Source organism: Pezoporus flaviventris, unplaced genomic scaffold (genome assembly GCF_033815535.1).
Source record: "Pezoporus flaviventris isolate CSIRO_AGI_PZ_B2104156 unplaced genomic scaffold, CSIRO_AGI_Pfla_v1 ptg000001l, whole genome shotgun sequence".
In the NCBI taxonomy this organism is placed as follows: Eukaryota; Metazoa; Chordata; class Aves; order Psittaciformes; family Psittacidae; genus Pezoporus; species Pezoporus flaviventris.
In genome coordinates, this window is record NW_026892549.1 from 37,628,716 (window position 1) to 37,644,423 (window position 15,708).

General features: G+C 34.6%; 1 protein-coding gene across 2 annotated transcripts; it reads right to left on the minus strand.

Annotated features, from left to right (window-relative positions):
- Positions 1-2,916: 2,916 nt before the first annotated feature.
- GALNT3 (polypeptide N-acetylgalactosaminyltransferase 3) lies at positions 2,917-14,831 on the minus strand. Of its 2 annotated transcripts, XM_061452419.1 has the most exons (10): positions 13,033-14,827; positions 11,579-11,751; positions 10,193-10,342; positions 9,702-9,936; positions 9,208-9,325; positions 8,623-8,823; positions 7,455-7,586; positions 6,422-6,523; positions 4,275-4,427; positions 2,917-3,798 (listed from the first exon to the last, which is right to left on the minus strand). In XM_061452419.1, the coding sequence occupies exons 1-10, from the start codon at positions 13,542-13,544 to the stop codon at positions 3,676-3,678; spliced, it is 1,899 nt and encodes a 632-aa protein (XP_061308403.1). In that variant the 5' UTR covers positions 13,545-14,827; the 3' UTR covers positions 2,917-3,675. The 2 variants fall into 2 exon arrangements, with proteins under 2 accessions (XP_061308403.1, XP_061308412.1); XM_061452428.1 differs by lacking the exons at positions 2,917-3,798; positions 4,275-4,427 and adding an exon at positions 4,469-6,060 and having other exon boundaries at positions 13,033-14,831.
- Positions 14,832-15,708: the final 877 nt, after the last annotated feature.

The following is a 15,708-nucleotide window of genomic DNA, read 5'->3' on the forward strand; positions in this document are numbered from 1 at the left end:
GAAATCAAGCCCCCAACATCTCAATCTGATATTACAATCTTGATCAGATACATAATATTAAAAAAGATTATTGCTCTTCTAAAATTGTACTATACCCATCTATACACACACATATATATGTATATGCGCATATTTGGAATCGCAGTCCTTAATGCAGACACAGAAGTTTCAGGTCTCCAAACAGAACAGAACAAAACAAAAAAAGTAAATACTTTCCTCTGCTTACCTCTTTTTGGGTGGGTAGAAGGGAGTCCAGGTAAGACTGAGTTGCTGTTGTACCAAGTACTGTAAAAATACAGACTAAAATGTCACTCATACTTTAAAAAACAGATAGGGAACATATGTATCAAAAAAGTGCTTGCAAAAATAGCAAAACTCTAGTAAAACTAGTAAAAAACCCACCATGTTAGTGTATTATAAATTTTGGACTATTGACCTATGTTAGGCCAGAAAAGTCAAGAAATGAAAGTCCTAAAGACAATTTTAAATCACAGAATATTTTTTTCCTTTCCACAGCTAGAACTGACCACAAAATACAACAACTAGGTGACTAGTTATTCTGTGTATATATGTATATATGCACTGCTATATCTAATTTTTGCAGAAAACAGAAGTACATATACTGCTCCCTCCTATAATGCAGTCTTAAATTACCAAATAGAAAAAAAAAAAACCAACAATGAAAAAGGTGAAGTGGAGCTCCTGTAGTGCTGCTCATAAAAAAATTCCTACTGCCGCGTGCAATTTAAATTCTATCCTGGTTTGGAATGGTACCTCTGAAAAAAAAAAAACAGAAAAAACCAAAAAACCAAACAACCCCAAAAAACCCCAAACCAAAAAAACCCAGACAACCTGGTAATGAGCAGATAAATGATATTTCACGTATGCAGATTCCAACCTGACAAGTTTTTAAGAAAAACCTGACAAGTTTGTCAGAAGAAGTTTTACTTACAAATGACAGAATACATTTGTATATAAAACTAGGAACTGAAGAACTCAAGTATTCTAAACAGTTGTGCTAAATACCTTGTTTTCTAGAACAGTCCCTTAAATTCTGTTTCCATTTCATACCTGGGTGTCAACACAACACAGCTGCTATCTCTGTAATCTCCCATTCTCTTTCCATATTTGAACAATTTTTTCATTGACCTGCATCCTATTTTTCCTCAACTCCTCCAGTTTGTCAAGAGCATTTGTTGCCTTTTCCATATTGGTTCAATCTGCAAAAGTAGCAAGAATACTTTGTACTCCATTACTGAATTATGTAAATAGTTATCAGCAGACACAGGCAGATCTTGGTGCAAGGCCATTTGATACAGTCTTCCAGTTTCACAGTGGCATGAATAACCTTTCCCAGTACAGCTTTTTCAGCAACTTATGTTCACAACATAGCAAGTTATTTTAAGTCGTGTATCCTCACAGGATATTCTCACAGGTGTCACCAAGAGCCTTTCAGAAGCCAAGATGTGACTCAAAGGCATGATTATAAGCCAAGAAAAGAGAAACCTTAAGTTAATACTTCAGACAAATTCTTGCTGGTTCTTGTTTATTCACTTGTGTTTCAGATGACTTGAAACTACTGAAAGGATTTCTTCTTCTTGCTTTTCTTCAGAAACTCAATCAGATGATGCTAAATTGATCAAAGACAGTCTCCCTCCCCTCATTAGAAATAAAACCCCCAAAACAATATCTGTCCATTCACTTACCCAACTCTACAGATATATTAGTTTTTATATGTATTGATATTATTTATTTACCATAACAAAAGAACAAGTTAAAAAAAAAAATAAAAAAATAGGATTTTCTTTCTTTTTGGCAGCCATGGCATCTTCCTTAATCTTCCTCCTCTTACAAGTATAGCACTTAAAGAAAATACTAAGCATCTCCTTAAATACTGTTAATAGCTGCATCTAACTAGGCTTGATCTTATTGCTCAACTTTCCACTGTTATGTGCACTCTTCTCAAGACTGAGATTATCAAAGAGTTCATTATTAAGCTGGTTGCTATTACGCAACTTCTATTTCATTCTGTTTGAAGATTCTACAGATGATCAACACAATTCATTCAACAAGCTGCAAAGATTTAATACCTTCCTACCATTGATGTTTCCCATCCCTACTTAACATTGGCACTCCTAGACAACAGTAAGTCTTTTCCTTGTCTTTATTCTGCTGCTTTCTTCCCTTCATAGAAGTTCATTATATTTATGTCATACCCACTTTCCTCCCATATCACAATACATGCAACTTTAAAGTTATTTTTAAACCTCCACAATCTGCATAAACCAATTAGATCCTTTCCAAAGCAGAATATAAAATTTTATTCTGAAATAGATCTTACCATACTAAAGTGTAATCTTTTGTGACCTTAGATGCTTTAAGGGTGGGATGCTCAATAATCTCACCTTCCTACCCTGGAGTAGAAATTTTATAAAGTGTACATCTCTGTTCCTAAAAAGCACATGTCTTGTGCAGAGAAGTTGCCTCTTTCTGGCCTCAGATAACCACAGTCAGAAAATAGGCATGATTGGCGATTGCAATGGAAGACTAACTGGAGGGTGTTTAACACTTATGCATCCAGTAGGACAAACAAATATAAATAAAATACTTAATCAAAGAAAGGCTATTTATGAAGTCATAGCTCTACATGACCTAGGGAAGTCTGGTTGTGGATGTTTACAAGAATACTGTATTTCATATAAAAGGCCAAGGTCTGACTTGGACTGATAAAATCAGTCTGGACTGATCAATCCTTTGTAAAAGAGGAAACAGCAACAAGAAAAAAAAAATCAACATGCAAGTTTTTACACAAGAAATTATGTACAGATAATATTAGAAACTTCTTAGGTAAACATATAAATGAAAAAAAATGGGGTTACTAGATAACATGCGATTTAAAATCAATAATAAACAAAATGCTGAGAAAATGTGTTTATGTTAAGCAGCTCACAAATCTATTACAAAATAATTTCATCATAAATTTTAAAGTTTATGAAATACAAAATGATCTATATGAAACATTTTGGCTAAACAAAAGGAGATTAATATCAGAATAAGCAAATTCTCCATGAAGAAAATCATACATATTTCATTGAGAATTATTATTATCTTCTACAAATGAAGAACTGACTTGCTAGAAGCTGAGCACAGTGTGGTAGCCTATTTGGCTTTAACCTGAAGGTGAAATATTTAATTTTCAAGTGACAGAACATAAAAAACACTGAGAAAGGTTCACTGAGTAGATGATTAAAAAAATAAATGAAGTTAATCGAGCATGAAAATATACATAAAGTGTCTTGTTTTTAAGCAGTATTCCATTTCTCATAACTCTACAGAGAAAACTAGTCTTCCTCAGAAGTAGTCACAATATGTGGAAAACCGATATCCTTATGGTCCCAAGGGTGAAAAAGGACTAACAGAATCCATAAATCAGTGGTCAATATATAAAGTCTTATCCTAGAAATATTGTAAACATTTTTCTTAATTGGGATCTCATCATCTTTGGTATAACAGACTCCTAGGGAATCTGTGATGACACATTTTTTAACCAACTTATATGAGAGGAAAAAGAAACTGTTTAAACATTTTGCATCACTTAAAAATGCAGTATACGTATATGAATCACAGTTTAGAATCGATTTTTAAATAAATCTTCCTGCCTATAAATGTCAAGTCTTAATTGTTCTGGCCAAAGATCCACTTCTGGAAGGGGTCTGATGGATTACAGGATGCCAAACTTGGATGCTCTCCATTCCCTGTAAGGCACATACGTAGCGCTGCATTGAACAGAGTTTGATCCTAAAGTGAGTAAAAGAGGAAGAAAGAAAAAATAAATAAAGTGAACAAACATCAAGCATGCTATTTTACACACACACTTCATTTTTTCCCCCTAAGTTCATTGTTAAAGAGTAAGACATACAGATGGGGGATATTCATCTCTGCAGACATACAGAGAGGGGCTAGCAAGCAAATATGAGTAATGTGCAAGTGACAGGTTCTTTTGTTAGGAATATTTTAAAAAATTATTCTAAAAGACACTATAGGATATCAACCAGTTTTCTAAGTGACATTTCTACTTTACATTTAAAATAGCGATATCATCAAGTTTTGATCTGGTTAACTGAAAGGCTGGAATTACCTACGATTTCCTCCCAGAAATAATTTTTTTCCTTTTCATCTTCAGAGTTTTGTATTGTTGGGATTCTCTTTTTTATTGGAAATCAAAAATTAACTTATATAAAAAGATCACTGATAAAAATGGAGAGTCTAAATACCTTTTGATGCAGCCATTGCTCTTCTCCAACAGCAAAGGTTTTCTGGCCTTTGTAGTTACATTCACGAAGCTGCACAGGTCCTTTAGAAGCATACAGGCAAAGCTCCTTCTGAATGTTATGTCGAATTTCATGGTGTGCAGAATATTCAAAGTACTATATAAATAATAAAAAAAGTAAATAAACACTAACAATATTAAACTAAATTAATCCTTTGAATTGAAATGCACAAAATAATGCATTTTTTTGTTAATCAACAACTTGAGACTACAGAATACTTGCTCTTATTTCTAGCATATAAACTTTAAAAGTGTTTACAAAAGTACTAATGCAGTAGAAAATATTTAGAAGTACTTAAATGTATAAATTGCAAATAAGCATTATGATGCAAGATCTCGTTTGCTCTCCCAGGAATCATATATAATTCAAGGAGATAAACTGAAGAGTAGAGATAGTTGCATGGATAACTTAAATATTGGCATTTCTTAACTTTAAAAAACTTTATTCTATTTTTGTTGCTGGATTTTGTTTTTTCTTAGAGCAAACAAAAAAGAAAATTGTCACATAGAACAACACTGATTCCTGCACATCAAATTTTGCGGCTTGATCTAAACCATAAATGCTAATAATAGGATGCTATTCTGTTCTCTTGTGAGCTAGCCATTAGAAAAGCACAGAAAGTAAGGTTTAAAACCTCATTAATTTTTGATATAGAGATGAACATGTTCCCAACCCCAGAATACTCCTACAAGGAAGAATGATAAACAATTCATGTACAACTCTCAAAACGAGGTTCTCTAGGTTCTAATCGATTCTCCTGGAAGGGAAATTTTCAGCCTACACTGCTGAAATCTGGTAAAGCACGTAAACCAACTAGAAACAGAGTACTGTGATGAGAAAGGTTAAGTAAGCAAATACGCACATCTCTTGAACACTGTCAGCAAAACCTACATTAAAATGCTCTGAAGGTTGGCATTTAAAGGGATTTAGACTCATTTTATGGCAGAAGGAAAAACAAACATAATTTTAGTACATTCCCAAGATAACTTAAGGAGAGCTGACAATAGAGGCGTATGGTAGACCTCTTAATATAATGTCTTTGCTCCTGCATTAATGACTGTGACAATGTGAAAAGGCTAATATTGTACTAATTCACATCAGAATGAAGGGAAAAAGAAAAAGTTCAGTATTGTAAGAAGCTAACATAACAAGTTATGTTGGAATTCTGTCTAGTTAACCTAAACAGTATTCCATCTCCCACAAAATCTGTGTAAGAAAGTATCAACCAGGTGTCTGAGTTTTCACAGTACCATCAATGGAGGGCATTAAAATTGAAGATTTTACTAAGAAAAAAAAATACAACTATGTTCTAATAAAACTTTTTATATATTTTTGACCTTTAGTTATTAAGAATTTACAGTTAATAAATTTTATTCACCAAATAACTCCTTAAGGCAACACAGAAGCGTTCATTTCTGGGCAGTAAGGAAGATGAGGTGTTACTTTTACTACTATTACAGTAGTGACTGAAAGATTCAGTATCTGACGTCTATTGCAAGCCATACTGTAGGAGAAACAGAGCACCATTGCTGCCTCCAAGAGCTATGCATCAAGGAGAGCTCTTCTTGGAGATATTCAATATTATGCACTTGCACTAGCCAGTACAGGACAGGCCACTTTGACCTCCGACTATGAGGCTGCAAGCGTGACAGGGAAGATGGCTCAGGCCTGGCCACTTGATCTCCCATTGGCCGGATTCCCATCAACATCTTCCTTGACAGCGTGAGTCCTGGTAGCAGAGAAAGAAGCAATAGGAGGAAGCATAAGGAGAGGAAGAATTAAGGAGACAACACAAAGTAGTAAGGGTAGGAGGAAAGGTTTTGCACTGAAAGGAGATAGCAAGTGAAGCAGTGCAATTGTGTTAAAAACCGGAATTGATATGATGAACATAGAAGACTAGAAGCAGGACACAACATGAAGAGCATAATGAAAGTTTTCTTAAACAATAGGAATTAAAAAAAAAAGAAAAGGAAAAAGAGGGAGAAATTGCATATTAAAAATTAGTCCATTGCTCTAAAATAAATTAAAAGCTTTAATATGGGAAAGTTACAGCTAAACAGATCATAAAAATCAGGTATCAAATATTTTACCTGATTTCCTCCAAGTCCATGACAAGAATACATAATCAATGGTTTGCCACCATGGTTGTTTTCACCAACATCCAGACACATGCGGTTACCTAGGTTTTTTAGCTAAAGAAAGGGTGTAATCAGAAAAATAAAAAGAAAGAAGTTCGCTCAGGGGGGATGACAAAAAATTAAACTGTCTCATGGATACAAAATTAACCTTTGGGTTAACAACAGTTACAGCTGTTCATTTTTACTTTCTGCTGTGCTGAAGTCTAAAAATCCTGGTCTCTTCATTAATCTTTTCTAACTAAAACCCTGATAACTCCATTATGGTTGTCTACAGCCACACATGGGGAATTACTGGGCTACTGGTGTACAAGTTTATTGTTACTCAAATCACAATTTGAACAGATATACAGAAAATATTCAAAATTGGAGGAAGGGGAAGTTTTATTTGTAAATGTATGCTAAACATTTGAATTCACCTCAAACTAAGAATTATTAGTTGTTTAACAATTTTTGGTTTTAGGAATGCAATATCTAAAGTTATTTGGAGAGGAAACGCAATGGACTTAAAAAAAACCCCATACATATAATGTATAAACATACATTTTCCTCAGCATAAGCTTAACTCTGACAAGCAAACAGCTGTCCAATTTTCCTTATTAACATGAAGTAAAAATTCTCTCAGACTTTCTGCTATATAAAGCTAAATTTACCTTGATAACTCAGGAAATCTCTCATCACTGGCTTACTACTTTTGCGTCATTTTAACTGTTAGTGATAAGCAGAATGTTGTTTATCTTAGCAGGCTGTAAGACACTGTTAAAAAAGTCTACTGCTAGCTATTAAGAAGCTTTGCTTACATTAACAAAGCTATAAAATATACAAATAGCAAGGTATGGAGGAGAGATTCTTGTCCAGAGTAGTGACAGAAAACTCTAGAGCAACTAATGACCGATAAAATGCAAGTGCTATGGCTAAGGTAACACAAAAGATTAGCAAACTTCCTGAATTATAGATGACTATAGAAAATAATTAATATTCAACTTACATATCCAGAAAATAAAGGGTTCAGGTCTGGCACATATGCTTCTGGATAAATATTACTGAGATACCAGGTAAAATTTTTACACTGCAGACGTTGCCTTAACTCGAGTCTTTTTGAGATGTCTCCAAATGTTTTCTGTTAGAGGAAGGGAAGTAAGGATGGAAGGAAGAGAAACATACCAATGTTACTAATACCAGGTTTCTACATATGAATCTATGATAGTCTGTATTGTAACATTAAACTAGCTTTAAGCTCCATTTGCTGATTTTTAATTTTTCTTTAATACTGTACTACTACAGTTACTGCCGTTTATTTTTCAGTGTCATAACATCACCGACATCCTGCCTGCAGCATTTCAAAGCATGTGCAAGAAAAGTACATTGCAACATGGAAACTACAGACGTATCCTTAGTCCCAAGAGAGTTTTAACACAGTGCCATGAAATGGAAAAGTACAGACAAGACCATACTGATGACAGTTTTAAAGCTATCTGATCTCACCAAAAAGAGTGATCTGAAATAATGAATTGGAATAACTAAATAATTAGCATAATACTGCATGCAAAATTTCCCAGACAGAACTCAGTTGTCTAGCTGTTAACATGCTCAGGAAATCTAATTCTATTAGTGATACAATAGTCACAAAATTTATCATACAAAGGGAGGACAAATATCTCCTTGAAGAAAACTCTAAAATCCAGCAGTGAAAGACCAAAGTTTCAGAAAACTTACAAAAATAAATCAACACCCAAATCCCCCGAATTGAATATTTTTTAAGCAGATAGCAAAAGGGTGGATAGCTATCACTGAATAATCTTTATTCTGCATCTAAAGAGCAACACAACTCAAAAAACAAAAAAAGAGTTTGGACTTTGTATGCTCAGTAGCTTTTCTCATGCTCATTCCAGTAATGCTCAGTGCAAACAGCCCAGGATTTTAGAGCATGTATGAGAAAAACCCTACCAATCAAAAACCCCACCATGCAAAACAAAACTATTACCACCCAAACAGTGAAGACATTTGATATTTGTTGGGACTACACATTAAGCAAACTGAACTGTCTTTTCATTAAAATTTCTAGAATCCTTACATACTTTGTCAATAAATAACTTTTGCTCACCAAAACTTTCAACGCAGCAAGTGTGATTTCTAATACCACCACCACCACCTACTTGTTTCACAATTTTTGCTGCCTCTGTGTTTCTTCGATAAAATATTTCTTTATATTCATCCATCCACACTTCTGCAAGGCGGACTTGATTACGTGTGATCACTTGGGTACCTTTTGGGAAAGTATGGGGACTCTTGCTGCGAAAGACATGGCCAACAACAGAGCAAGGCATGATCTCCAACTGTCCACCACATTGCCATACCTAATAATAACATTTTTTGTGTAAGTGCACTGCAATTAGAGTTAAGGGAGTGGAAAAAAAGATAAATCAGCAATGTTACCATTTGCCAGAAAAAAATCCCAGACCACTAGCAAAAGTGCATATATCAGGCATACCATAAGCAATTTTTCTAATCAGGTAAACCCTGGAAATATACATTTCCGTTATTAACCCTAAAAACATTAAAAAAAAAACAAAAACAAAAACAGTCCAGTGATCATGTTTGTATTTTATATCAGGTCATTAGTAATTCATTTCCCTTGTCCTAGTTGGCCAATTCATCAGACAAGTCAAAATCTAAGAATAATTTGTCCTCAAAAATTCTGTCAGTGTAGAGGTCACTGCTAATTAAGTAGCTAAACTTACTCTGAAAGACATTTCTATATTTTCACCTCCCCATATTTCCATTTCTTCATCATAGCTTCCAATGTGCTTGAAGTAGGCTTTTGATATTGAAAAGAGACCTCCAGCAAAAGTAGGTGTTCTGCAAAAAACAGAAATTTACTGAGGAAGACAGGATTCAAATAGATAGCCCACATTAGGTCTCATTTGACAGTTTTATTGTCATTTATTAACAGCTGATTTAGAGTAACTTCTGCTATAAAAGACAGCATCAGGAAAAACATATTTTCCCTGTACGGACAATATCAAGCAAAGTTATTACTCCTCCAGACCAGTAATCTGTCTGTAGCCAAAGCACATACAATTATCATCAAACACACTGCTGTAAAAGTCTAGTATTTTGATGTTCTGAACCTCTGTTGTCATCCTTTCAAATATGATGAATGAGAAGCCAGAATCTGTGGTATAAACAACCATGAAAATTGAAGTATTTAAAATATTATTCAAATTATGTTTACCTAATTGGATAGGTTTTATCTTTTCTTCTTTTATTTTCATGTTTAGGAAGAGATTCCCATCCAAATGACAAACTCCAATCAAAATTTCCTCTGTTGTGGCTATGCCCATAAGGAGATGGTTTACTGAATTCAAAAGTGTTGAGATCTATAGAAGCAATATCAGGGCTTACAACAGCTACCGGGTTCTCAGCTATTCTTGCCAGTAATGGCTCCAACCAACCATAAAAGCATTCACCTATGGAGAAAATGGTGACAAGCACTGAATTTTTACTTTACTATAAAGTAGCACACAGAGAATATTTTAACATGCCCACAGCAAGCCAATATGCACTGCTTTTAAATAGCATTATTAAGTATACTTTCAATAATGCAAGATAGCAATAGTAAAGATGATGCTTTGTTAATGTTAATAATTTATAAAAAATCTGTAACGTTAAATCAAAGACAATAGCATTATAAACCAGACCTGGCATAGTTACAGATCTACTCACAGTGAGCATCCAGAAAGGTAAGGGTCTCTCCTGTTGCTACTGAAGCTCCCAACAACCGTGCAGTGATAAGACCTTTTCTTTCCTTTTGACGGACTACTTTAACTATTTGAAATTGTTTCACATATTCATCTAGCTTATCATGCAAGTACTCTAGAAAGAGAAATTGGTTTAAGGATATTCAGTGTATATACATGACACTGCCTAAAATTTTACATTACTAAACTATCAGGATAAACAATTCACACTAATCCTGGGAGTGACCTCACATTAGAGCACTAAAAAATACAAAAAAAATAAAAATAAATCCTGACTGTTGAATGCTATTTTTAGGGACTGAGTTTTGCTGGGGGTGAATGCATAGGAAGACGACTGGCCAAGAGCAGAACATGGAACACTAAAAACATTCTAAATGAGAAAGGACATGTGCTAGTACATCTCTTCTGTAGTATTAACAGTTTGAACATCGATTTCCATTTTCAGAGGAAATGGATCGCATACTCAGTTACTCACGTTATCTCCAGAGCATACAATTTTTTTTCCTGAATGACAGCATACGTTAGACAGAGTTTTCAAAGGCTGCAATATTTACATCAGCAACAAAATATACAAAACACTCTTTGGACATGCTAAATTTGAGAAACAACCCCACATCCCTCATTACACATCCCACATCATCTTAATTCTTCTGCCCATCCTTGGTATTAAACTGTATTACTGAACATATTTCACATCTAAGTGTGTCAGTATACTAAATACAGACTTGTAAATGTAAATGCATTAATACAGCCATGCGTGTATAGACATGTGCATCTAAGGCTGAGCATATGCAGTTTTTTTAAGTTGTATTTGTGACCATAGTCAGCATACATTCAAATTTTTTTGGCAGCCAGCATAAGTATCAAAGATTAATTTTAATAATTTTAAAATTTGTTTAATTTTAGTTTTTACATAAGACACTGCCTTTCATACTAATAAGATTAATTTGCATAAAAAGAATCGCTATGATAAAATGCAAATTGCTACAAGCATTGGCCAATTTATCCTCGGGTACTTTATTCTATGAACTGTAATTGGTCTGAAGCACAGATTACAGAGCTACTTGTCATGCAACCAGTTATGCAGTTTAAGAAGCACGAGAATTGGAATAATCAGGAATGAGGTTTTAAAACCCTTAGAGGACAAGAATTTCGTATTTAGTTACCTTAATGAAAAAAGATGGGAAGAACTGTTTTGTATTTTATAGAAAAAGAAAGCAATACAACCACTTAAAATACTATTATACATGTCAATGGTGGTAGAGAGATAAACTCTTTCAACCCATCTGCAATCCTAACGTGTCTTAAATTAAAAAAAAAAAAAAAGTAGAAAATAGAAATTACTTCTTACCATCTACACTGGCATCATCCACCAAAATAATCTCCTTTAGCAGTACTGCAGGAGACGTATACATCACACTGTGAACAGTTCTGAGCAGAGTGGACCATGCTTCATTATGAAAAACTATTATAATACTTGTGGTTGGCAACGGCGGGCAACGCTTAAACTTTTGTTCAATACATCTACAGATCAGAGAGCATCAAATGTTACAAAATGGACAAAAAGTTTGGAGTCAAACTCTGAGTTTTGGAGCACAGAAGCAGGTGCTCCAAATGGAGAAGCTGTACAAATATTTTTCAAAAACGTGATAAATAAGAATGCCACTTAACAACTGACTCACAACTGACTCGGTTCTGCTTCTGTTTTAAAAACGTTTGAGAACTTTTCATATAGCACCCAGACCTTCTTCAGAAAATAATACTATTTTATTGAGATCAGGAGGTACTGAACTGCAAAAATCAGACTTTAAGTCACATTTACCTTTGAAAACCTAAAGTACAAAGATTACTATTTGCTAGGAGAATGCAGAGCTTGCAAGAAAAAAATAGATCTAATTCAGAACTTCAAAATTTTGTAGAAATACCAAAAAATCCTTAGGGCAGCATATCCCATTCAAGAAAAGCAATTTTAAATGCACAGTTTTTCCCATGACTGACATATTCTGAACCTACTTAAATCCAGTTGCAAGTCAAGATGACAATACTTCTGTATTCATAAGCTGTACACTTACTGTTTATTGCCTGTCAGCTTTAGAGACTGCATGACTCCCCAAGGTAAGTATCACAGCCATTGTCTCAGAAAATACACAGGCAGAAACTCGCCAGTTAGGCTCTAGCAAAGGTTCTTGTGAGCTGCATCACATGTAACGATATTCATACTGCCAGAAGCATCGTTGTAAGATTAGTCACTTCTGACACAGATGAGAACATATATAATCTGACACTGACATAGGCACCTCATAACCAAATCCCACTCTACCAAGTCCTAGAGACTTCATTAATACAAGATGGCTCAAATGTTTCATAGTCTTGTTCAACAACTTACATTTCCTAATTTGTTAAATTATGCTGGTGGTTTTACTAAAACACTGAATGCTTAAAAAAGTAGGGCAGGAAATAGCATTTAACTTGGAAAAAAAAAGCTTAAAATACATTTTTAGTTTTCTTCTAAGTAAAATCAATCTGGCTTCCAGAAAGTCACTAAGAAATTGTAGCTTAAAGGGAAAAAGTCTGAAAACTTCATTTAAATATGCTTAATTGGAATTCAAAACCATGAGAGAAGTGAGCCTTTCTAAACATTCTTGGCTTTGGCACTGTGGATCATTATGTACAGCCAATCATTATGCATAGCTAGGAAACTTTCCTAAACTATCACCTAATGCTGAACTCAAATCACTTTGCAATTTGCAATCTGTATTTCTGAGAAGTTTTTTCAACTAACAGAACATACGCATTTCAACATACTCAGGAGGTCGAGTGTCTGGTCCAAGATCTCGGTGTAAAGAAATCCTATCACTTGCAAATGCATTAAAACAGTGTTTTTCTTCTCCACGCTGTTTTTCTTTCTGTTCTTCTGAATTTAAGTTGATGGTTTTAAATGCTTTACCAGAAGCTCCAGGTGCATTAGGATCTTGAAGGGGTCGATCTAGAAAGGGTTTTAGTTCCACTGCAGTATAGTATCCTGGCAAACAGTGTCTCTCTCCAGGAATCTTAGTTTGCCTAACAGGTGCTTTTATTTGCATTTTTGGCTTTGCACCTTTGATATTGTTCATAGCATTTAACACAAGACCTAACACATGACTTTTCTTTCCAACAACTGGCTCAATCCCTGCTTCATCTTTAAAATCTTCAACACCCACTTCTTTTTGTAATAAAAATAAAAATACCAGAAAGACAAACACAATGATGCTAAACTTCCAAAGTTTCCAGTGAAGAAAAAATTTCTTGAATAGTTTAGGTGTTTTTTTCAAAGCCATTCTAGTTTTAAAAAATTATCACAAGAAAAAAGTTCCTGTGAATGATGTTCTTCAAGCAAGTCACAGCATTTCTTGAAATAACACCTGTAAATTAAAACAAAAATAGCAATTTAGACATCTAGTGTATTCAACAGTGTAAAAAACCAAGAAATTAATGGGTAGGAACTAACTCACTATTCCCAACTGTCAATCATTATGTGTCCATCACTTAAAGATACTTCAAACCTATCTCTAAGATAACCCAAATGCACTTTCCATGGTTTTTATTCTGTTTTGGTTTTCTAAATAGAAGAACTAGAAAGCAGGAATACCACTGAGAATGAACCACTATTTCTACACAATGCCATTACATGTTCATTTTCTGCCAAATCTTGAAAATTTAGTTGCTTAAAATTTGAGAAAAGTGTTTAAGTCTCCTAAAAGCAGGGAAATTTAGTTCCATGTTAGTATAGATGGAAAACAAATGGAATCAATAAAATAAGTTAAAGTTGCATGTGAGAAAGAGCCACATAAAAAGTGAAGTATAAAGACAGGAAGGACTTCTCAATCAACTTACTTCAACATTAGGAAATTTCCAATATTAAAAAAAAAGCCAACATTTTAATATCAGACTTAAGTAACTGGACTTCAAGTGGTAAATGTTTAGATTAATTTACTTATCTAGTATACATACTCAATGCAGACTTCATACATGTAATTTGGAGTACATTTATCTAGTCTGAGGATCCACTAATCATTCTGTACTTTTTTTTTCATTCACTTATACCACGTTTTCTGGCATGTGCTGCTGCAACTCATCAAGAGAACATGTCAAAGAGCTCCTCTCTCAGGAGCTCTGCCACTATTTTTTTTCACAGACGAGCAATTATTCCGCAGCTTTCAAAGATGGGGAAGTATGGAAAACATTTGTAGACTACCAGAATCTATGTGATTTTAATTAATTTCTCACTGCAAAACTGGCAGTTTACAAGGAGAAAAACAGCAAGCAGCCTTAATTCAAAGCACAGCTTTATTTTTCTGTAAGTTCCATATATGTGAACTAAGAAATAAGCAGCATCTAGATAAAAGCCACAGTTGGTTCCCACTCGCTTACTACTGACCACAGAATTGCGAAAACCGCTTTTCTATTTCAACCTTTGAAATACAAATAGGTTCTGCACTTCTTCATTGGAATAACATATACTCAGGAAGAGATAAAACTTATAGAAAATAAAAAAAGCTCACCCGTTTTCCTTCAAGAATTTCCAGGATAAGTTAAGCATCCAGACTTGAGCACATTACAGATTATATCAAAGCTTATGTCAGTTTTTTTTAATGAACCCATACATTCAAACCACAGTGGATTTATCATAGAGCTATTATTATAAAAATGCAGACAGGAAGGTCATTACATCACTACCATATAGATTCTAAAATGTACAAAAACATGCTTCACGAAGTTTCCAAGAAAACACATTACAAGGCCCGCTTCTGTCTCACACCTTATTTTCCCATTTTTCTTCAGTGCTGAAAATCTGTACTACGGTTCTGAAACCTATACACTGCAAGACTAAGAATAAAATCTTTCCTTCCTGGTGAAAGGACTGTGATCCATTTACCAAACCGACAGGTTAAAAAATGCCTTGTTTTCTCACAGTGTGTGGGGAGTTGGTCTTGGCTGGCTGCCAGACACTCACCCAGCCATTCTCTCATTCCACCTCCTCAACAGGACAGTGGGGAGAAAATAAGATGGAAAAGCACACTGGTTGAGGTCAGGACAGTGTGATCACTTACCAATTACTGTCATGGGGAAAACAGACCCAAGGATGACAAATTTAATTTATTGCCAATTTAAAATAGAGTATTATGGTGAAAAACAAAGACAAAAATAACATCACCTGCCCAAGCACAACTTCATTACTTCATTCCCAACTCTTCTGTCTCCTTTTTCTCAAATGTTGTACACAGTATGGAAAATGAGGCCTGTGGTCAGCTCATAACACTTCATCTCTACCACTCCTTCCTCTTCACACTTTTTCCCTGCTCCAACACAGGTCCTCTTCATGAAGTGCAGTACTTCAGCAAAAACTGCTCCAATATGGGACATCCACAGGTTTCTGCCAGGATCTTGCTCCTGCATGGGCTCTCCATGGACTGCAGATTCCTTCAGGGCATATCTACCTGC